Here is a 25,046-nt window from a genome sequence, read left to right on the forward strand (position 1 = left end):
CGGGTTTTATTTATACACACATGCAATCCCCTAGAAAGCTTCTTAAAAGGTAAACATACTGATCTGCACTTCCCACTTACTTAAATAAAAACAAAAAAAAACTTTATTCAGCTGCTTTTACTATATCTGTGCTATTCCTATTTTATTGCTTTTCTGCTGCTTGTTCTTAAGTGTTCAGATAAATTTCTTCTGCTGCATTTCTTACTTTGTTACTAGCCTGATGAAACTAACCGTTATTCTAAGCCTCTTAATATTGATTTAATCACTTGGCCTTCAAACTAGTTATCTTACATAAGGAAGGTTGCAGTCTACACTCTTGTGGCAGGAGAGGTAGCTTACATCATTCTAATTTGGGAATTGCTGATTGAAGGCTTATTTTGTCTGTTATGAAAGGATCTTCATTCTGGTTTATGAGCTTGGGCTTCAGGCCAGTTATTTTAGATTAAGAATGTTTGTGGTCTACACTCTTATGTGAGGCATACCTCAACTTCTTAGCTCAAGAAATTGGGACAAAGCCAAAAATAATGGGGAACAAAGGCACAAAAATAGGGAAAGATGTTAAATATTGCTCTTATAAACTTAGGATATTGCTAGAATAAAGGGTATTGCGTTAGCATGCATTTTTTGATGGATATAAAGTCTGAAACCCAAATGTCTGTCATTTCCAGAAAACCACATATTTTATCAGGAACAGACCAAAAATTTGAGGCAAAAATCTGGACAGTTGAGAGGTATAGTGGAGGGTGAGGGCTGCCTCGGACCTTCTGATCTGGGAATTGCTTGTTGAAGGCTTATTGCACCTGTTATTTTAAATAAGCTCAATTAACCGGCAATTTACAGTTTAGGCTGTTAGCATTAAGCAGCATGATCATGAGTTTGTCTTTATGTCAGAAGTTTTGTTGTTTTTACATTGCCTAAAAAATGGCAGGCACTTTGGGGGAGGGAAGCATCTTTGTCAGTATCCAAAAGCCTTGAGGAGAGAGGTGAAGGCCATCTCTGGCAAAACAGAGTGGTCTGTTGACCGCGTCTTCCCAGACTTTCAGATACTAGATCCCCCCCCTGGAGCGACATTCAGTAAATGTTTTTGTCTGTATTGTGGGATAAGTGCCTGGGACACAGAGTTCAGTCACGTCTCTCTGCATATAGTCCAGAGAAGTACATTTCAAGCCATTCACTCCATGTGCTATGACAGAGTTACAGTTATAATTGCTCTGTCCCTCAAAGGAAGTTTGACTTGCTAGTAAATCACTCAGGATTAGACAGTCAAATCCAGACAGTTTCATACCTCATATTGTCCAAAAATGCATGTTGATGCAAAACGTGTTACTCTAATAACTTTACAAGTGAACTAGAGAAATACTTTAAAAATGTTTCAAATTTTAAACCTTTACTATAGTATTTTTGTCTTCCCTCAGAATTTTTGAACAAGGATATTGAGAGTTATAGTATCTGGCATTCTGTCCGGTTTTAGAAAACTCCTAAGAGAAAATAATCAATGAATATTGGAATTATCAGCATTTCTTAAAATCCAAGATAAGAATTGAGATTGGTCACTCTGGACTGCTAATCTCTAGCACTTGCCTTGTTCAAGTTCATTCACTGATTATCAGCTTTATCCTAACGGGTTCATACCACAACCCTAAGTATAAAGACCGTAATCGGAAAATGAATTTTTTTTTTTATTCCTCGTTTTTCCTCAACCAGCAGCTTCTGTGAGGCCCCAACACAGTCCGTGATTAAAGGGGGGTCCCCCCCCCTCCAGCCATGGGTATTACAGGTGACTAAAGCCGGATATGGTGATGGTTTTAGCGTGGAAATGCCCACCAACAGAATTAACCTCACAGGCACTAGGTTAGTGGTAAAACAATTCTATGAAATTGTGAAGCCTGTTACTTGACAAAACAGTTATAACCAGAGATCCCTTTGAATTTTACGGGAGATATGAACAGGAGTTATTGTAGTGCAAGCAGCATGCTGATTGCAGTCAGATGTTTGGAAAAAGACAAATCAGTTAAGCGCCAGAGTGGTAAGACCTGACCTTAACTAATGTAAAGCACCCCATCATAAAGCGAAGGTCAGGTCTAGTGCTCGGCAATAAAATCTGCCTGTACTGAACAGTAAAAGACAGCAACAGAATAAAATACTGCTTGCTGTCAGTAATGTGTCCCAACTTCCTGTAATAAATTTAAAAGTGGTCATAATTAGTGTCTCCCTGCAGTTTCTGAAGGAGACGAAGTCTGAAACAAAAATGTTTGCAGTTCAGTGTCTTCCATCCTCAGTAACCTGTCCAAAAACCATATTTTTTATGAGTAACAAACCAAATAAGAGACAAAATTCTTGACATTCTATGAAAAACTGGACAGTTCAGAGGCATGGGAAGGTGAGTCTAAACAGAAGGGACTATGTTATACAGTCTTCCTGACTGTACTCGTCAAGTGCTTTATGGCTTTGAAAGCTAGAAAAATACTTAAAGGAAAAAAAGGAGAAAAAAAATCAACTTTTAGTACATGGAGCAGATAAAAGCTCCATGCACAAGGAATTATGATAGGGTTCCCACTACCTTATGTATTCTCAACACAGATGCCAATAAATTCACCTCTAGGGCTTCACTCTAGAGGTGAACTTATTTACATCCATGTTAACAACACAAGTCAGTTAGGATCAGTGACCAGACTGTAATCTTCTGTATTACATACCTAGATTATTACATTTACAACACTGCTGTATGAGCTTTTATTGATTTGACAAATATGTTATAAAATATCCAAATAAGATAACTTGCTATGGTCAGGACGCCTGGCAACCATAGGATTCGCTGGTGCCTAAAGGAGACTATGGTCGTGAGAGATTGTTGCTTTGTCAAAGTGTGTCGATAAAATAGCTGTCGACAACACTGTTTCCCGTTAAAATAAACACTTAAATACTGTGCTTTCATTTTCAACAGCTGTCTCGCATACAGCAGAACCAAAACAAAGACAGCAAGTTCTACATTTGCATTCATCACACAATTCACATGCTGTCTTACTTAAGGCATCTATCAGATAGACTTGAAGAATCCCTTTTCAGTTGAGGCCCAGGGAGAAAAGTTCCACTTAGTGCAATATAATAAGAAAAAGAACAAATTAGCAAAAGTAAATAAAAACATTAGTGTCATCTTTTACAGTACAGTAATAGAAAATTATAAGCAGTAGCACACTGAACTGTTCACATTACATACAAATATTCTGAATAAAATATATTCATAGTGGTACAATTACTACAGTGTTAAAATGGATTACATTATATACAAGCATGGGCAATGCAGCAGCAGTAAACATGGATATGCCTAAGTAAACACAGATAAAGTACAGTTGTGTACACCTACCATAAATGTAGATGTTAGAGTGTCTTCACTGTTGCAGTCATGACTGTAGGGTTCTCCCCTGCCGGCAGGCAGTCCTCGGTCAGCCATAATCCCAAAGTCTGGGTCCGGCGTCGGCTGTTCAACCATGCTCCCTGACGTCAGAGTGCCAGGAGTACAAAGCTGACAGCCGACGCCATCTTCTCCAGTTTTTCTTGCCCCAGATGTCAGGAGTCCCAAAATGAGAAAGGTCCCATTATCCTTTGCAAATACACCTCGGAAGAATGGTGAAAAAAGGAACCACACAAAAGTAAAAATATGAGGGGACAGGAAGGAGGGAAACCCAGACTGCAACAGTGACGACACTAACATCTACATTTATGGTAGGTGTACACAACTGTACTATGTTCATCGTGTTTCAGTGTTGCAGTCATGACTGTAGGGTAGAATCCCAAAGCTGAAAGAAAGGGAGGTGGTCAAAGAAGAAGGGGCGGCTAAAAGGCCCTGCAAGACTGCAGAGGCAAAGCCTGCCCTAGACTTAGAGTAGAGAGGTAAATTGTAGTGCTTAGAAAAAGTATGCACTGAACTCCAAGTTGCAGCTTTCAAAATGTCTTTGGTAGGAACTCCCCTGAGGAAGGCCGCAGAAGTGGCAGCAGCTCTGGTGGAATGAGTCTGTATACTCCCTGGGATTTGCTTTCCATGGTGTGAATAACAAAATCTGATTCCATGAGCAATCCATTTAGAAATGGTCTGTTCTGAAATGGCTTTACCTTGGGAACTTGAAGCATAAGAAAAACAATTGTTCTGATTTTCTGATGTCCTTGGTTCTGTCCAGGTAAAAACGTAGTTGTCTGTGTACATCCAAGGAACGTAAGATCCTTTCCCCTTTATCTTGAGGAGTGGGGAAAAAAGTTGGCAAGTGGATAGTTTGATTTAAGGCCACTTTGGAAACCACCTTAGGCATGAAGGTAGGATTAGTCCTCAAAGACACCCTGTCTTGATGAAAAATATAATGTTCCACAGCCATAAGAGCTTGTAACTCTGAAACTCTCCTGGCAGAGGTAAGGGCTAACAGGATAGCTGTCTTCCAAGATAAAAACTTGATGTCAGAAGAGGCAGCAGGCTCAAAAGGAGGCAAGGTTAGTTTTTCCAAAACATAGTTGAGATCCCAAGCAGGAATGGGAGGAGATCTAGGAGGTCTTAAGTTCTTAGCTCCTCTGAGAAACTGTCTCATGAGCTGGTGGGAAAAGATTGGAGGGTCTGTATTATAATGAGCAGAAATAGCAGAGGCATGAATCTTAATGGAAGAGAAAGAGAGACCCTTATGTAAGACATCTGTCAAGTAAAGTAAAATTAAAGGAATGTTCGGAAGAAGAGGATCAGAATCCTGAGCCTGCATCCAGGAACAAAATCTTTTCCATTTTCTTGCATAAGATTTTCTAGTGCTAGGACGTCTGGCTTCTAAAATGACATCCATAACCTGCTTGGGTAGGAAAGAAGACATCAAAGGCCCTGGATTAACCATGCCGCCAGGCTGAGAGTTCTGACATGAGAGTGTAGAACCTGACCCTGATGTTGGGACAGAAGGTTCGGAGACTGAGGTAAAATCCAAGGGGGCTCCAGACATAGATTTTTTAGAGTTGGGTACCAAAACTGTCGAGGCCAATTTGGGGTCAGCAAGATTATCATCTTGGGCTTGTCCTGTTTTATCTTTAATAATACCCATGGAAGAAGAGAAAGAGGCGGAAAAGCCTATCCCGAGAGGTTCCTCCAACTGAATAGGGCATCCACTTTCCAAGCTTCTTTGTGGAAAGTCCTGGTGCAAAAATTCTGTAGTTGATGATTGAGATGGGATGCAAAGAGGTCTATGTGAGGACATCCCCAGACTGCTGTTATCATCCCGAATATTTTGGTGTCCAGCATCCACTCCTGTGGATCCGAAAGGTTTCTGCTCAGACTGTCTGCCAGGAAGTTTTGCTTCCCTGGTAGAAATGGAGCTTGAAGGTCCAGATTGCAAGCTAGAGCTGTGTTCCATAGATCCATGGCTAGTCTGCAAAGGGGGTAGGAATTGCTTGTTTATGTACCACATAACTGTGGTGTTGTCTGTCCGTATTAGTAGTTGTCCTGGTTGTAGAAGATTCCTGAAGGCCATTAGAGCTTTCTGAACGGCTAACATTTCCTTTAAATTGATATGCAGGTGCTTCTGATCCTTTGTCCAAAGGCCCTGCAGACAGTTTCCCTGAAAATGGGCTCCCCAAGCATAATCCGAGGCATCCGTGGTTAGAATCTGAGTGGCAAGAGGCAGACAGAAGGGTTTCCCTTTGTTTAGAGTACATGCCCTGGACCACCAAAGAAATTCCTTTTGAAAGCAAGGCAGGACAGAGATCAGTATGTCTGAACTGTGGCAATGCTGAGACCATACACTTTTTAGGTACCACTGTATTTTCCTCATGTGTAGTCTTGCATATGGTATGAGAAGGATGCAGGAGGCCATGTAACCCAAAGCCTGCAGGAATCTCCTTGCAGATAGCCAAGTTAAAGTTGCCAAGGTCTTGAAAGTTGAAGCCAGCTGTGATTGTTTTTCGGATGTCAGAAATGCCATCTGGGTTGTGGTGTTTAAAAGAGCACCCAGAAAAGTTATCTGTTGTGAGGGTGTCAAGTTTGACTAGGTTTACAGAGAATCCCAGGAACTTGAGGAGGTTCTGTACAAATTCTAGATGCTGGAGTAAGACATCCTTGCTGTCTGCCTGAATTAGACAATCGTCCAGGTAAGGGTAAATTTGAATTCCCTTGAGTCTGCAGTAAGCTACTACTGGAGCCAGGCATTTGATGAAGACCCTGGGCGCAGTAGACAATCCAAAGGGCAGCGCAGAGAATTGAAAGTGCCTTGATCCGACCTTGAACCTGAAGTATTTTCTGCATTCCTGTCTGATGGGAATGTGTAAATATGCCTCCTTTAAATCCAAAGTTACCATCCATGCATCTTTGGACAGCACTGGAAGTAGCTGCTGTAGAGTAAGCATCTTGAATTTTGGAATCTCTAGAAAGGTGTTCAAGACTGACAGATCCAGAATGGGTCTCCATGAGTTTTGCTTCCTGGGGACTAGAAAGAGCCTTGAGTAAAAACCCTGTCCCATCTCAAAGTGGAACCGGTTCTATGGCTTTCATGGCCAAAAGAGCTTCCATCTGGTTTAAGGCCTCTGTCCATTGATGTTTTGGAAGGTCTGGCCATCCGCTTGGACTTGGCAGGGTATGAAAATGGAATTTGTAACCTCTTAAAACCACATCCAGAACCCACTTGTGTTGGGTTATACGAGTCCAATTTTGATAAAAAAGAGAGTTTTCCTCCGAGAGGGGCTTCCAGGCAAGAAGTTCCTGCAGCCCAACAAAGGGAGTCATTGAGTGTTTCCTATGAGTTTGTGACCTGTCCTCTCCTCCCCTAGGGGTGGAAGCAGTCCACTGTCTTGGTCTATAAGAAGCTTGTGTTTGAGACCTTCCTCTGGAGCGTCTATATCTACCCCTCTGAGGCCTGTCTGAAGTGGGAAAGGACCAATTTTTTGAAGGCCAATTCCTGATAAATCTTGGTGGCTGTACTTGTAAGAAATCTTTAACTGTTTGCATGGATTTCACCTTATCCTCTATCTTTTTAATCACCTCTTCAGCTTTTGATCCAAACAAAACATTATGCTGAACAGGAGCATCCAATAATTTAGCTTTTACTTGTTCTGGCGGATTTTGTTTCTTTAGCCATGCATGCCTTCTAATGACTGTGCCGGAGGCAGCAGCCCTACAAGAAGCCTCCAAGGCATCAAATCCACAGTGTAAACCATGCTTCCCAACTTGTTCAGTGGCATGCAATAAGTCATGTAATTCCTTATCTGCACAGGCAGAAATGGAAGTAAACTTTTGTTTTAAAACAGACAAGAGAAATTGCTGGTATTTCAGCATATGAAACTGACAGTTTAAAGCCCTAATGGACAAAGTAGCAGAAGTGTACACTTTTTTGCCCCATCTTTCTAAAGATCTAGAATCCTTTTCAGTGGGAATGGGATTTTTGGCAGAAGCGACCTTAACTCCATTAGGACCCTGAGAAATGGTTTCAGGGTCAGCAGAAGGGTTCTTGTATAAAAACTGGTGGGAATCAGGAACCCTGTAATATCTATCAGGCTTAACAGGAGGAGGAGGAAAAGAGTCAGGGGTTAAGTTAGCCTCCGAAAAAGCATCATCCACAATATCCAAAACAGGAGGAATAGCCAGGGGTCTATGTTGGGGGAGAAGAAAATCCCTTAGTCTTTTCTTAGATTCCGAATACTCCTGTCCTTCCCAGTGGAAATGTTCCCTCATTTCATGCAAAGTTTCCCCAAAAGAGAAATCCTCAGGGGGAGAAGCTGAAGGAATGGATTCCTCAGCATCAGAATCCTCATAAGGAGGGAAAGAATATTCCTGGTCAGAAGAAGAAACTGAAGAAACAGAAGCCTGATCAGAGGAATCATAATAAACATCCTGCCTTTGCCTTTTATCTGGAGGGGGATGAGAACCCCTAATCATAGTAAGTAAATCCTCCGCCATCTTGAGTAACTGTTTCTGTGACTTGGGAGCCAGTTCAGAAGAGGCCTGTGTTGCAGTCTTTGATTTAGAGGGAGTCCTTGCCTTTGCCTTTGTCTTTGCCTTTATTAGAAGCTGAGTAGGCCTGAAAACCCCTTTGGAAGCCGGTACCTGCACAGCGGCTCCGGACCCATCCGAAGGAGCATTGTCTGAAGGTCCTGCAATAGAAATATTTAAAGGCCTGGTTGGCTCCTCATGATAGTCCGTTTCGGCCATCGGTTCTGAAATGGCCGACGACAGGGGCTGCAAAAGCGCCTCACTGACGACGGCTGAACCTGAAGCTGACTCCGCTTGTGCGCTATCATCAGATTTGGACCTCGGAGGCCTGTCTTTATACTTGCGACGTTTGTGAACTCCGGTAGCCGGAACCGTATCCGACGACATTTTGTAGTTAAAGCGCCTACTGAAGTAATGAAAAGCAAAATCGTACCTTAGTTTAATTGTACGTTGATTGAATCTAGCACAAAACAGACAACTAGCTACGTCGTGGTCCGGGCCTAAGCAAGGAACACAGTAAGAATGAAAATCCTTATGAGGTATTAGCTTCCCACATGAAATACAATTATTAACTTTTTCTGACATCGGACTGGAGCAAGAAAAAGTTTCCCCAATGGAATACTTAGCTTTGAGTGGAGAAGAAAGTCTTCGGACTGAAGTTTATCAGAAAAAATCGTCAGGAGTCAGCCGACCAGCACTTGCGAACTGCTATCACCGCACGGCAAGAAAGACTGGAGAAGATGGCGTCAGCTGTCAGCTTTGTACTCCTGGCGCTCTGACGTCAGGGAGCATGGTTGAACAGCCGACGCCGGACCCAGGCTTTGGGATTCTGGCCGACCGAGGACTGTCTGCCGGCAGGGGAGAACCCTACAGTCATGACTGCAACAGTGAAACACGATGAACATCCTTTATTTTAAGGTGGGAGTTGGACAAGATATTCAGGCTGCAATTTTATACTTAAAACATAACACTCTACCAGTGAATTATTACAAGGTTCATCAAATGAACGGTTTCTTAATAGTCAGAAAAAACTTACACTCCTCCTTGGCTCTGGTTCAGCAGTAGCTGGGTGCATCTGGTCTGGATCTTGGTGGCCGTATAACATAACATTCCAGTCCACAGCAGAAAAGGCAGGACTTCCTTCTGTTTCAATAGGATATAAACAATTACATACAACTCCTGCATCTAACATCAGTTAACTATTCAAAGACAAAGAGGCAAGATATCCTTCTGTTTAGATGCAACAGACAGCAAAATGCAGTTCATGCAACTATTATTCTGTTTAGTCAAATTTAAATGGGTCATTTTTTAAATTAGATTTAATACAGCAAGTTAACAATTCTTTTCACCCATTGATATCCCTTCCTCCTCTATCAACCTGCAGAGGAGTCTGAAAGTACTCTGCAGACAAATGGGCCACTGAAGCTAAACTCATACTTGTCTATGGTCTTCAACAGCAATGCCGTTAAACCCTCCTCAAAGCTCTATCAGATGTGGGTTTTCCAACTTTCAGACATGACCAGAGACTTGATTAAAGACTAGTAGAACTTCTAAATGATAAATTGCATCATCTGGTGTAGGTTTTTCATTCTCGGCTATTGTCAGATTTGGAGTACAATGCTTACTGCTTTTGATACTTTTCTCATTTACTGTTAACTTCTAGTTTAGGAAGTCCATTTCATATTTTAAAAGGCTTGATGCCTAAACCTTGCATTGCTGCCCCTCATATACACATAGTTTGAGGCTTCTGAACAGACTTAATTTTGCATAAACCCCTATACACCAACTGCATGCAGGGAATCTGCAGGAGGGTTTCTGTAAAAACTGGACAAGGTACATCAAAGTCAACAATACACTCTTCCTATTTATAGCCATATAGTAAAGTGGCATTAACGTTCTAAATAATATACAACTTACTGTTTTTTGACCAATTGTGCTTCTTATTCTGAGAAGCATCTTTCTAAACCAATCCACATTTTTTTTCATTTGTGAAAAATGTGCCATTCCATCTTTACATCTCATACAGGTGACAAGGTAAATATACAAAGCAGCTGAAAACCACCATGAAAATTAAATAAACTAAGAGTGGCATTACTTCTCACCTGGACTCAATTACCTTAATTAACCTCTAGCTGTAAATAATCCCTGAGCAAGGGAACAGTCACAGTTTTTCAAAAATTTCACCAACTATCAGAGTGGAGCTCCTACACCAACTCTGGACAAGTATTCCTGAATACAACAGTTTAGTACTGCAAAAGGTAAAAAAAATGCATCAATTAAACTCATTCAGGGGGAAAAAAAGAGAAGAGGATACCAATGTAGGCATTCCAGAATTTTTGGTGATGTAAATTCTAACATCTCATTCACACTATACGCAATTCTGCACATGGTATATGCCCACCTAAACCCTTATTTGCCATGCGGTACTTTGATCATGCCACACAACTGAAATGCTTTAACAAAAAGTAACAGGACTTCCAAGATGGCTGCACACTGAAAACAGGATGATTAGAAGTCTCAGTGAGAAAAATGAAACCCAGAAAAGCGCCAGTAAAAGTTATCAATTTGAGTAAAATGCAGTTGCTAGTTGATACTACATTGCCTGGATGCCAGCACACAACTCTGTATAAAGTAAGAAATCTGAAGTCTTGGACACATCAGTCTCCTACAACAATAATACTTCAGGTGTGCCTGTGAATACAAGTGAGGTTCAAGGAAAAGGTTTTGGTGAGTCAAGACATCTGCTAACGATCAAAGTAAGGGAGAAGGAACATCATCTGGTGAAACCAATTATATATATAGGATATGTACTGTTTTAAATAAGCTTGCACAGTGATTACAGTATGTGATGTGTTAAACAAAGTTCCTAAGAATTACATATGCAGTACAAACTCAAGGAATTTATACCAAATAAGCTGTCTGACCCAAGTGATATTCCTCGTAACATGACTAATGCACCAAGACATATCAAGTAGTAACTAATGTGGTTAACAAATGGGAAATAAGGAGGCAAGTCATGGTGCATGTGGGTACCAACATGTTAAAATACTGCTGCAGTGGTAGCAACAGACAAACTGATAGGATAGCAACAGAAAGAAAAGATAGCAGTGTTACAAGAATAGGGGAACATGTCAGTTCAATCAGGAGAAAGGATGAGCACAATGCACTTTATTGCATAGTGCAGTATGTGGGAATTTTAACAAATTTTTATTTTTTATTATAGATAGGGTTAAGTCTAACATTCAGTGTGATGCACAGAACAGGGTAGCAAGGTTAGAAATGGAATGGCAGCTTAGGCTCAATGCTACCAGGCGCCCTGGGCTAAATGAATGTGTCACCATAAAGCCTCAGTTAAAATACTTAAGTAGTGTTATTTAGAGGAACTGCAATTTTATATTACATTTTTATATGTATACATATGTAGTGTATGACTATTATAAGTTTATTAAATGTTATGAATTGTTTTTTTAAATTAATACTTGGTTGTAAATGTATTCTTAAGAAATTGTCTGTTTGACTGATTTATTGATTAATTGGATGGGTGGGGAGAATGCATTCTTGCTTTAAATGTGGAGTGTTTTTTATATGGAGTGTTTTACTGTCAGACTCTGAAGAAGCCAGGTTGCTGGTGAAAGCATATGCTTAGTCTGTTGTTGGTTGAATAAATCTTCGTGTTTCAGATCTTGAGTATTCATTCAGTGCACACTGGTTCGAATTTCATTTTATTTACTTGTGCTGCAAGCCAGCACACTCAAGAAACAATTACAATGCATGACTAGTTGCGGCTGAGAAAAAAAGCACACAGAACTGGCTCTGGTAAAAGGATGAGAGAGAGCAGGCAAAAAGACCAGCTGTACAGCAAGGACAGGCTTAATCTTGTGGAGAAGGGAGACATAATTGGGATATGCCTTCCATTTATCTTTAGACTACAGCAGCAGTAGTGTCAAAGAAGCTGAGGAAAGAATTATTCATGAAGTAAAAATGTAAACAAGTTGCAGAGCATAAGAACAAACTAACATGAAGCATGACTGGATTATTAGTACTAAAGCAATGCAAGGAGACAATGTATGAAGACTGGAAACTGCAATCAGTGATACAGATGGTGTTGAAGTGCGGGTCAGACAAAAAAGGGTGCGTCACTGTAAAGTTCTGAGACAGATTAGTGAAAATGACAGCCAGATGGAAGTGTAGAAGCAATTTATATACACTAAATATATCAGATGTGTGGCAAAAGAAAGAGCATCTAATGAAGCAGAGCAGAAAAGGGGGTGGAGTGGTGAAGGCTGATGGTCTGATAAAGATATTGACCACACACACACACACACACACACACACACACACACACACACACGATGAGAGACTGTAGAAAGAGGCATGGGGTAGAAGGGAGATGCAAAAACTCAAATCTGAATCTGCCAGGCACAGACAGGAATACAAGAGAAACGTGTCAGATGAAGCCAAAGAGAGCACCATTAACCAAAATTATCAACTGTGTGGTTTAGACTGCACATGTATCTGCGTGGGGATTTAAAATATAAAGACAGACAATGACATGGGACTTAATGAGATTGAAGCAGAATGAGTCTGAGAAAAGTTCAACAAGTAAGAGTAAAAGCAAAATTAAACTGACAGAATAAAAAAATATAGGAGAATGGGCCAGGGACGCAGTAACAGAGGCTACAGAAAGATGAGAAGTAAAAGGCACCCAATGCATTAAGCAGGAATGCAAGGCTAAAAATTAGAGAAAAACATTTTACCTTTTTAGGAGCAACAAACTGGCTATTAGGGAGAAATGCACAGCCTTCAAAGCTGACAGAACTGGAGGAAATGGTGAAGGCTCAATAAAACTTCAACAGCTTATAAAATTTTCTGGGGGACTGAGAAACCTCAGTGTACTTGACTGAAAACAATGGCACATTCTAGAAATAGCCTTAAAGTGAGTAACCCCAAAGGGAGAATAAGTAACTGAGCTCTCCTCTTGACGGAGTCAGAAAACTGAGGAGAAAATCTTTCTGTCCCTTCATCTCCTTGTCCAGATTTTGAATCTTGAAGATCTAAAAGAAAAATGGGGCCAACATCATTATACATAGCAGCAGTGGCTTCCTCAGGGATGAGCACAGCATTCTGCCAAAACAGTGAAGCCTTCCCTGGTCCCTCCCTCAGGGCCAACAAGAGTGGCTCTCCTTTGCCCACAAAGGGAACCCCAACAGCCCTGAAGAAGACGTGGCTAACTCCCACAGTCCACAGTGGTGGTAGGTTCTACACCATGCATCTAAGGTAAAAGATGAGTGGTCTGAGGTACAACAAATGGCTAAAGCAGAGAGTCACCCACGTGCAGCGGAGGGAAATTGATAGCCTGTTGTAGTGGTATACTTAATTTTTTTCTTTTTGCGGTTGGGAGGAGGACCATCCTTGGGACCAACAGTTTGTTCCATGGTAAAGCAAAAAAATTGTGCCTCTTTCTCTAGGGAAAAGCGGCGGCAAAATCCAGTAAAAAAATTGGTCTTAAAAAGTCTTTTTTTGCAAACAAAAACGCAGTAAAAAGGGATTAATTTTACTTTTGGGGGCTGGCAGTGTTTTAAACACAAAATCTCTACAAAAAATGTTTTTTTTAAATACTTTAAGTTGTAAACTGACAGGGAAAAAGAGCGCTCTCATTTAAAAGTACAATACAGTCTTCATGACAGTCCATTAAAACACAAACTCCTAGTTTCAAAAAAACATTCCTGAAAGTAATCAACCAAAATAATTGAATGGAAAGTTTCCTTTGGGAAAGGGGGAAACCAATCTGCCCAACCAAACAGCAGTACAAGTTGGCCATCGATCCTCAAAAGCCTCAAGAAACACACTGCAAAGACAAATAACTGACTGTTTAGGATGAAACAATTTAAGTGGGGCTTCTCCTGCTGTATCCAAAAGTAAACTTTTATATTAGTCCACTAGATTATAACACTAGTAAGACTTTCACAGGTGAGCACACTTCATAAACTTTTTTCACCTAGATCTCTCTACCAAAAGGAGACAGAAATTTACTGGTACAGAAGCTATTAAAATAGGATAAAAGATTAATTACTGTTCATATGTTAGATAATAAGAAGTTATGTACCTACCATAACGTTCCATGTTAGTTGTCTTCTCTCGCCTTCTTTCTTGCTTGATGGGTTCGGAGCCGATCCCTCGGCTCCGACTCGGCACTTGCTAAGCTCGAGAGTCACTTTTACCAGCTCGAGGCAGCCTCATATCCCATGATGCAAGGCGGTAAGTACCCAGATCTCGTTTGTTGACAAAGGGCAATAACACCAAGCATAAAATACTTCCCAAAGGAAGAAGAAACTTACAGATGGAAAAAGGACCAGGTCTGAATGGTCTTTAGCATAATAGTTTCTTATACAAGGTCTGTCCAGGCCAGGGGAAGGAGGGAGGGTCAAGAAAGAAGGCGAGAAGACAACTAACATGGAGCGTTATGGTAGGTACATAACTTCTTAATGTTAAGTTGTCAATCTCGCCTTCATTCTTGCTTGATGGGACCGTCCCTAGCACCTCTATCCTGGGTGGCTCAATGGAACAAACTCTTGAGGACTGTAGAGCCAAAACTGGCTCTGTCCCTGGAGGCCAAGTCCAATTTGTAATGGGAAACAAAAGTGTGAGGAGTAGCCCAAGTGGACGCTGCACAAATAGTGTCCAAAGGAAGTCTAGCTTGAAAAGCTGTAGAAGTAGCTAAACTCCTAGTTGAATGTGCTTTAGGTTTTGAGCACAGCTGTTTTCCCCTGAGCGTATAAATTTCAGTGATGACCGAAGAAAGCCATCTGGACAAAGTCACTTTAGAAACAGGAAGGCCTTTTTTATTATCCGCATAGGAAACAAAAAGTTGATCAGATTTTCTAAATTTTTTTGTTCTGTCCAAATAATATCTAAGTTGACGATGGACATCAAGATAATGTAGCTTTTGTTCAGCTCTGTCTGAATAGTTAGGGAAAAATACCGGGAGATCAATGGATTGATTCAAATTGTTCTTTGAAGCGACCTTAGGTAAAAAGGTTGGGTTAGTTCTCAAAGATACTCTGTCTTTGTGAAAAACCAAATAGGGGGGTCGAACCGAAGAGCATGAAGTTCAGACACCCTCCTGGCAGATGTAATAGCCACTAGAAATAACGTTTTCCAAGAAAGATATTTCAGGGAACAAGAAACAGCTGGCTCGAAGGGGTTAAGAATCAAGGATGTCAGCACTAAATTTAGATCCCACTGAGGAGGAGGATTCCTGATTGGAGGTTTTAGTAGGAAAATTCCTTTCAAGAAGGCCCTGCAGAGCCTATGGGACATAATATTATGATCTGCTATCCCGACATGAAAATTGGAAATAGCAGCCAATTGAACCCTGACTGTGGAAGAAGAGGAGTCTGCATGAAAAATCTCTGCTAAGAAGTCCAGAACTGCCTGAACAGGGGCAGTAAAAGGATCAATATTTTGGGCCTTAGCCCAATAAGAGAAACGTTTCCATTTGCTTGTGTAAATCCTCCTGGTAGAGGATTTTAGTGAAGCTACTATGATGTCTCTAACTGGGTTAGAGATCAAAGGAAGCCTGGCTAAGGAAGGAAGTGGAGCAACCATGCTGAGAGGTTGAGAGAAGGGATTGACCGGTGCAGCTGACCGGATTGGTGAATCAGTAAATCTGGCACTGGGTCCAGATGCCACGGCTGCACCAAAAGGTGATGATGGAGGAACGGGAACCAAACTTGTCGAGGCCAGTAAGGAGCAATGAGAATCAATTTGGCTCTCAAAACGGTAGCTTTCTGGATCACCTGAGGGATCAGAGGAAATGGAGGGAAGGCATAAAGAAGTCCCTGGGGCCAATCCTGGGTCAGAGCGTCTCTGGGGGATGGCCTGATAGAGGAAGAGGCTGAAGAAGTCTGGACATTTGCTGTTTTGGGGAGTAGCAAAAAGATCGCAACATGGACGACCCCATTCCAGAAAAATCTCTTCTGCTATAGATTGCTTGAGAGACCACTCGTGAGGCATGAGGATAGCTCTGCTCAATCTGTCCGCTATAATGTTGGTTTTCCCAGGGATATGCATTGCTACCAGAAACCGATGAGAGGAGATCGCCCATTGCCAAAGTCTGAGCGCTTCTCGACACAAGGGGTAGGACTTGGTTCCGCCCTGTTTGTTGATATACCAAACTACAGACATGTTGTCTGTGTGGACTGCAATTGTCCCTACGGGAAGAAAGTCGTTGAGGGCTTGCAACGTTAAAAGCACTGCTCTCATCTCCAGGACATTTATGTGCAGATGGTACTCGAACGGTTGCCACGTCCCATGAACCATCCTGCCCTGATAATGACCCCCCCCACCCGATCAGGGAGGCATCCGTGGTGACAGTGGCTATCGGGGACGGAGGTATAAAGCACCTGCCTCGGTGAACCTGAGACGATGTGATCCACCAAGCAAGATGCTCTTTGCATGTCTGTGTCACCAGAATCTGGTGACGCATTGGAAGTTGCTGGTATGACCACTGTGTGAACAGCATCCACTGAAGAAGGCGCATGTAGAATCGAGCCAGGGGAAGAAGAGTAATGGCCGCAGCCATGAGACCTAATACCTTTAGAACCATTCTGGCCTGTATTTTCTTGCTGGCCAGAATGATCCTGACATGAGTCTGAATGTCTGAAACTCTTTGTTCTGTAAGGGTAGCTGACATCCGAACAGTGTTTAAGTTTGCGCCTATGAAGGTAATAGACTGGCAGGGCGATAAGGATGACTTTTCGAAGTTGATTGAGATGCCCAAATGAGAACAAAGGTCTATTGTGTAATCCCTGGCTTGTATAAGCTGATGCCTGGTGGTGGCTGACAGGAGCCAGTCGTCGAGATACGGAAACACCTGGAATCCTTGGCGTCTCAGGTGAGCCGTGACCACTGCCATGCATTTGGTGAACACTCTGGGGGCTGTAGTGAGACCAAAGGGCAGGGCTCTGAACTGGAAATGACTGGACCCCAGCCGAAAGCGGAGAAATCTCCTGGAGCGTCTGTGAATTTTGATGTGATAGCACGCATCCTGAAGATCTATTGAGCACATCCAGTTGTCCTTCTGTAAGAAGGGCAGAATTGACTGAAGAGTGACCATTCGGAATCTTGTCTTCCTGACAGACTTGTTGAGTCTGCTGAGATCCAATATTGGTCTCCAGTCTCCCGTCTTTTTGGGGACCAAAAAGAACCTTGAGTAGATTCCGGGCTCTGAATGGTCTATTGTAACTGGCTGAATGGCTCTTTTTTGCAGTAGTTTTGCGATTTCTAACTCTGCAATGTCCCTTAGACTGGGTGGTACATCTGGAAGGGAATTTGAGGGGAAAGGACTTTCCTCAAAAGGAATTATGTAACCCTTGGATATGATCGACTGTACCCATCTGTCTTGAGTGAGGGAATGCCAGGCTTCTGGGTACAGTGATAATCTTCCCCCGACTGCCTCCAAGGAGGGACAGCCGGGCAACACCTCAGGGATGCTGAAAGGGCTTGTCAGAGAGAGGCTCCCTGTTTCCCTGGTTCTTCGGACCCCCTCTGCCTCTAGAGCGGCGTCTGTTATTGTTACCCCCTCTGCCTCTAGGGGTAAACTGACCACATGAATCCGGCGTGACTCCTTGGGATTTACGGAACCACATCTTCCCACCCTTCTGTCCTTTGGGATAAGGCCTAGAAGGGGTGGAAAAACGGACTCCAACAGCAGAAAGAGTCTTGCCGTCCTGCTCGCACCTGGTCAAGGTTTCCTTCACCTGAGGGCCAAACAAAGCTGACCCATCAAAGGGAGAATTTGTGAAGGACGCCTTAAAGGGATCCGCAAAATCACATAGCCGCATCCAGGCTTGGCGTCTAAGAGCCACACCTGTGCCTGCGGCTCTACTCGCTCCATCCGCAGCATAAGATATTAGCCGCATGGAGGAGTTTGCAATGGAATTGAGGGTTCCTAGCTGAGAAGCAATTTTTTCTTGAGCCCCTGCAGCTGTAGGATCCTGAACTACTCCTCCCAGCTCCTTCAGGATATCCCTTTGGAGTCTGGTGAAGTGACATAGGTAATTCAGCGAGCGCATAGCAAAGGTCGCTGAGGAAAACATCCGCTTACCGTACCTATCCATGGTCCTAGAGTCCTTATTAGGAGGATGGACGGGCACGGAAGGATCTGCAAGTTCCTTTTTGGTGGCGCAGCCACCACCATGGCATCAGCGGGACACCCTTAGTAAGGAATTGTTTGTCGCTCGGGGCAGTGATAAATTTTGAAGGCCTCCTAGGGACTGGCTCTACAGACTCAGGAGCTGCCCACGCCTTTCGTGCAATCACCTGCATAAGGGGGTCGAAGGCGGAGATACCCAGGAGGTGGAGGGCCGAGATCCAAACGCCTCTAGGTATACTGACTCATCCTCAGAGGGATTGTTGGTGGGCCAGTTTCCCCTCTGTTTCAGAAGTTCTAGGATGTCTGAGAAGGAGACATCCTCAGAGAGGGATCTAGGGGATCCCTCTGACTCATCAAAGTCAGTATCCAGTGACAGACTCGGGAGTCTACATGCTTACTCTTACAAGTCCTCTTCCTAGGAGGATCTCCCGAAACATCAGGAGAATCCTCGGAAGAGGGGAAATTCCCAATGGGGAAACCTGAGGCGGAGGATCTCTAGGTCCTGTAGCAAGAGAAGTGGCAGAGATGTCAACAGGTACTATAGAGGGAGGAGCTACGGGAACAGACTGCTGACTGATACCAGTGGCCAGTACACTCTTCATCACCTCGAATGCTCCCCTCCCAGGCAGGTCCGAGAGAACCCGCTCGAAGAGCTAGGAACTCCAGGGACCACGAAAGGGAAGTCTCGAGGCAGATGTCGGAGCCGAGCTCACCAAGGCCGAGGCTCCAAGGGGAAGAGCGGGTTCGGACAAGGGTCGATGCCACTCACCCCTCGGAGGAGACCATGGAAGCCCGACCACGAATCCCTCTAAGGAAGGTCTCGAAGAGGAGATAAGAGTAGAGGCTGAAGGAACAGAAGGGGGTATCCGTCCTCCAGCCGTAGCAGTAACCATTCCTGAAGACTCCAACTCCAAGCTCTGGGGTAGAGTTGAAGGAGGAACTGTAACGGGGTGTGGACCAACAGTCGTCTGTTGAGACGGACTGTGTAACATTTGGGCCAGTACCTGTGACTTGAGTAATCTACTGACCACTCTCTCTAGGTCATGATCTGACAACCTGGATGACCTTGAAGATCGGCTCCGATGGCTCCGTTCCGATAGAAGAGGTGAAGCCGGAGCCGAAAGTATCGGCTCCAAGGAAGGAGACCTCGACCTCTTCCTGGAATGAGCCATCGGAGCCGATACAATAGATCCTGTCGGAGCCGACCTCTCGGAGCAGACAGGAAGCCTCGATGTATCGGCTCCAGCCGGAGCCGATACAGCCACCAAAGTAACGGTGTCGGAGCCGATCGGCGCCGACACCGATGCCTGCCACATGGGTGTCGGAGCCGATCGGGCCGACATCGAAGTGGTCAATACAGATTCAGCACCGATAGCCATCGGTGCGAAGGCTGACAAGCTAGAATCGGCTCCAGCGGGCCGATCTCGACTCAATGCAGTCGGGCCGAGGCCGCAGGCTTAGATACAAAAGCCTGGGCCTTGGAAGGTTTTACTGATTTTGGTGGAGCCGACTTGGCGGAGAGCCCTCCGGCAAGAAGGCCCCTAAGAATCAGTTTATTCCGTCTCTCCTGCAGGACTCTCTGGCTGAAGGAGTGACAAATAGCACAGGAGTCCTGCAGGTGAAGAGGGCCCAGACAATACAGGCAAGAAGTGTGACCGTCTGTCAGAGACATCTTCTGACAGCACGAGTCACACTTCTTAAAACCTGAGACCCTCTCCTTTGACATGGTGCTGAAAAAACACACACACACACACACCAGTCAAAATTAAGTTAAATAAAATACCAAAAGGTATTCTATAAACCAACACACACACCCTAACAGGGGGGGGATGGGATAGGGAAAAGATTGACTAACAAAAAATTAAAGGAGACAGGGAATTTCTGTCAGAAAAGGTACAAATTAAACTTAAAAACTATTAATAAAGGTTTTTGACTAAAAAGGGGCTTAAATATCACAAAAGTGAACAACTTACCAGGAGCTGGTAAAAAGAAGACCTCCTAAGCGAAGCGGCAAACGAGATCTGGGTACTTACCGCCTTGCATCATGGGATATGGGGCTGCCTCGAGCTGGTAAAAGTGACTCTCGAGCTTAGCAAGTGCCGAGTCGGAGCCGAGGGATCGGCTCCGAACCCATCAAGCAAGAATGAAGGCGAGATTGACAACTTAACATTACTCATTTACCCTTGCTTATGGTGCTATGGTTATGTGGACATCTCAATTGCTTGTGCTTGGTTTATTTTCCTTGTGTACATAGTGTGTACTTGCAACAGTGCGTTTCACTGTTGCATGTCTCACCTAGTCTAATGAATCAATACTAAAGGAGGCTAATGGTAGATCTTATTTGTTGCTCTCCAACTAATGTGTTATGTCAATTAAAACCAACAGCAAAGCAATGTGGTAGAGACAGTAGGTAAACACCAATGTATTTACAAAGACTGTGATGTGCAGCTTACAACAGCTGACAGTACATAAAACAGAAACTTTTTATGCAGCAACACATACATGCAAAGTAACATTAAGTGTTATGATGTTACTGCACAATGCTTAGTAATCCCACACAACAAGTACCGTGAGGCTTCTAAATTCCTGTGTGTCTGGCCAAAATAATTTAGATGGCATGGTTGTTTCTTTTTGAACAGCAACTCTACAGTAGTCTATTACAGTTCTCCAAAATGAGACAACTTGGAGTTAACTCCTTGTGACCAATTCCATCTGGGAAGGCTCACAAACTGCTGTGCTACAACCATCCAACCAAAAAACCTTCATGGGTACTGCTGAACGTACAACACTACCTGACACCTAGGGCCCTCTTGATCCAATATGAGAGGAGTGCAAATCTTCTCCTTTTGAAGATTTTGGCCAGACCCTGGGAAACTTCTCTAATTATATCACTGTGGAAAGGAGTGCATCACATCTCATTGCTATAGCCATGTCAACAGCACAGACAAAAACATAGTTCTCTGTGAAATCCTAGTGTAAATGCCATAGTAAGGAATTATAGTGCACAATGTTGAAGTCCTATAAATTCAGCAGTACAGGAGTTCTGAAGAATCTCTATGATGCCTAGAGACTAAAAAATCTTAGAGCTTTTCCAACTGCAAGAAAGAACCTGTTTAAAGGGACATCATCCCCAAAGTGGCAGAGTGAAAAAAACATTTTGTGCAACCTTTCCAAAGCCTTCAACTACCTACCAGGCAATAAAGTGAAAAAGTGCTATGGTCTCTGTGGTCTGTAATTGGCAAAAGAGTGCAAGCCATCTGCCCTGGGATGCTCCACACCAAGTGAGTTTACAGAAGGTGACAGACTATGGCAGAAAGAACCAACATGGAATGCCAACAAGAGTCAAAAATGGCCTCTTTCAAATGAAGTTACACCTGGGACTTGAACCAGGGGACAATTCACTTTTTTTTTTTTTTTTTTTTTTTAAATCCTTCATCCCAAATACTAATTTAAGCATTTCTGGAAAAAACATAAGAGCAACAAGCCAGTCTAGAGAGAGTTGTATAAATCTAAGTTGCCCTAAGAGAGAAGACAGGAGTGCAGGTGTCACTTCTCAAAATGAAGCTCTGGCTCAACCTTCACTAGGTGGAGACGACCCTTTCTCCACCAAAACTTCATAAAGGGATGGTCTGGGCTCACCAGACATACAAGATGATAAATCAATTACAAGAAAGTATAACTTGAGCAACAGAACCCCAAACCACAGTACAAAGCATGCCAGTAGCTTATTTTATTAAGTCTGGCATCCAAGACAGTAGACTGACCAAGACAGATCCCTTTTAGCCATAGGTTTTCAAAAACAGTGTGTATCAGTAGTTAGTACAACTGCATTAATTCATGTGCGTGTGTTACTATACACAAGACTTACACGACTGGGGTCTATATCAACTTCAAACAAGTTTGAATGTTGTAATATTGAACCCTGAAGTCCGAAACGCAACAACAACAAAAGCACAGAACAGTGATTTTTTTTCTCAGGGAAAAAAAATCGCTGTTCCGTGACAAAAAAAATATTAAACCTTAAACAAACTAAAGTGGGGGGCTTTGCCCCCACACCCTCCCACTTAAATATACCAACTCTGAGATCACACCACAGTGGAGGAAATGGCAAAGCCCTGAAAACGATCCACCAAATGTTTTTTCCCTGGGAAAAAAAAAAAATCGATGTGCTGTGGCTTCGCTATTTTTGAATTTCGGACTTTAGGGTTCAATATTACAACGTTCGAACATATGTTAGTTCAACGTCATGATACAGACCCCACCACTGCTAGGTTGTAATTATGCAATGCCCAGCTGTCTGAACCAGAAGGAAGGGAATCTTATTGAAGTGATGTACTAGTTTTACTGGTTTTTCACTATGAGGCAGCTTCTAGTTTTGTTTGGGAGTTCTTTCCATAACTTAGGACCAAGGACTGAGAATACATAGCTGGTGGAAGCTAATTTACTAGTAATCCTTTGAAGTACAGCTGCATTACTAAGCTCAGCAGTGGAGCAGACCGAGTGCTATTTACTGTCGCTTTGGGGGTTAGAGATGTGGGTGTTATACTGTTTAGGGTTATATGTGTAACAATTGGGATGGCTATTCCATTTACATGAAAGAGAAATGCAAACCTTTCTGACTTATTTTTGACACTTGGCTCCTTTTTTGTGAGGATTCTTCCTTACAGGATTAGGTGAAGGAAAATTTTAACAGCCACAGATCATCAAGTTCACTTTTTCTTTGATGCAGTATGTAATAACATGTTTAACAGAGTCTAATACTAGGCCAATAAATCTGAAAGGGAATGCACATTTAATCCTTGTAGCTCTACAGGGTGTGTGTGTGGTTTAATATTTTCAGCTTTGGCTGTGTACCAAACACTTGTGCGTCTGCGTGTGCATGTGTAGAATAAGCAATTTTCATCTAGTTTACAGCTATTAAGGATAAAACGAGGACTGCAAATAAGTTTTTTTCCCCACACCATAATCATAAGACTATTTCCAATGAACAGCTCGCTCATTCCTCTTTCAAAGAGAAAGCCTAGCCCATTCACTTCCCAGCAAAAATTAGAACTCTACATCACATTCGTCCCTTTCTCAAGGTAGGAACCCCATAAGCTCACACACTCCCTTCTAAAGTGAGAGTTGAAATTTCAGGGGGGTCTGTCTAGTCAGCATGTTGGGTACCTCCCTCTTTTCCTGGCATAATCCTTTCCACAGCAGCAAATCTGTAATCATTTCTACCTCAGGGAGTGCATGTCCATCACAAACATGTCTACTAGCCCCTCCACTCAGCTACAAAACATAGCAGATGTCATCTGAGCAGTAATGATTGTTTTAGGCCCAACATCTAATCATTGCTATCCCAGAGTGTGCATGTCTATCACAAATATGTCCACTAGCCCCTCCAACTCAGTTATAACATATAGCAGATAACTGACCATTAATATCCGTTTTAGTCTCAACAATTTGGTGGGATCAGCAATGCAGACAACAGAACCCACCGTCCTCTTTCTAGGATAGGTCAGCTGGCATTGCCACTGTCAACAGTCCCATTTGGTGAATTGTCAGAAATTTATCCCTCTACACAACACATTTGAGCGAAGACTGCAAACAAAACTTTGTGGTAACAGCTGTAATCAGAGGAATACAAAATCACTGGTGTACGGCATTATGTAGAACATGTCTGAAGGAAGGCGATTAATAAACTGAAGAGAATGGGGCTAAAAAATGATCTTGGACCAACTGTAGTAGTCAGAGTGAAAAAGGTCCAACAACAAAAGTTCTGCCAGTTCGGCAGCTCATGAACCAGGATGACTATCTTCAAGTAGTTTAATACAAGGTTCTCACTGATGTAATCAGTTTTTAAAGCCTACAAACAAAACCCACTTATCGATAATGTAACAACTGTTTGTAAGGATGAAGAGTGCAAGTTTGAAAGCTTTTCCCCTTAAGGGATCCATACTGTTGAGTTGTCAACAAATATATATATATATATATATATATATATATATATTATATATATATGCACACACACATACACACAGATATCTATATATCTGTATAATATACATACATATAAACTTTGTATTTTAGGAGTGCACTGGTTTCCCAATGTTTGGAATCTATTACTTGAAGTTTAGCAAATACTCCAACTCCTAGCTCCTACTGTGGATGATTTCAGTAGAGAGATTATCCTTCTCAGGAACAACATACATGTTTTAGAGAAACTGGACCGAGAAACAACAGTGTTATTAATTTTGAATAACCCTCCCTGGTGATATGGGCTCTTCCAAAGAAGATGCTGCTGTGCAACCTCTTGTAAGGGAATCCAATGTATTAAATATGGGCCAACAAACTAACGCTGCCAACAATGCTTAGAATTGAGATTTTAATAATTGAACCAGTTTTGATAAAACTTCATGGTTACATAAGACTAACATGGAGTTTAGTTGAACTGGAGCATCTATGGTGGTAAGCAGCACATTTGATACACAGCTGGATTCATGATTTCAGAAAAAAATTCAACAAAATTTAGAACTTTGCAAACGGACATTTATTTAAAAGACTGTACTGCTAACAGAAGAGTCCCAGAGAGACTGAGGGTCTGTAAGATCCCAAACGGTGTCAAATGGCAGTGAACTTAATCAGAAATTAGTTTTAGCCTTTGATGACTCTGGGGTGTGAATTACGGAAATTGTATGAAAAAATGGAAAAAAAAGTAATGCCCGTTTTAGACCTAACCTCTCTAATCATTGTTGGCAAGGTCAAACATTTAAGAGAGTCATTGAAAAAGACTTACCTGCTTGAAATTAAAACTAGAGAATACAAGAAAGTTTTTGTTCATATGTTAGATGAAATAAAAATCGAGAACTTAAAATACAAAGGGATGAAGCTGAATATGTTAAAGGTATGACTTATTCAAACCCAGTTAATTTATAAAAGAACAATGGGCATGAGGCATCTAAA

At 42.5% G+C, this 25,046-nt stretch overlaps 1 protein-coding gene across 1 annotated transcript in view; it reads right to left on the bottom strand.

Moving 5' to 3' along the window:
* NOL11 (nucleolar protein 11) overlaps positions 1 to 25,046 on the bottom strand; it is a 1,613,635-nt gene that overhangs the window by 487,794 nt on the left and 1,100,795 nt on the right. Inside the window, exon 8 of the mRNA XM_044086719.1 lies at positions 8,979 to 9,085. Within this exon, the coding sequence (XP_043942654.1) occupies positions 8,979 to 9,085 (107 nt within the window). The remainder of the gene's footprint in view (positions 1 to 8,978; positions 9,086 to 25,046) is intronic.

The sequence above is a fragment of the Protopterus annectens genome, chromosome 10.part0, assembly GCF_019279795.1.
Source record: "Protopterus annectens isolate FY-2018-M chromosome 10.part0, PAN1.0, whole genome shotgun sequence".
Taxonomy (NCBI): domain Eukaryota; kingdom Metazoa; phylum Chordata; order Ceratodontiformes; family Protopteridae; genus Protopterus; species Protopterus annectens.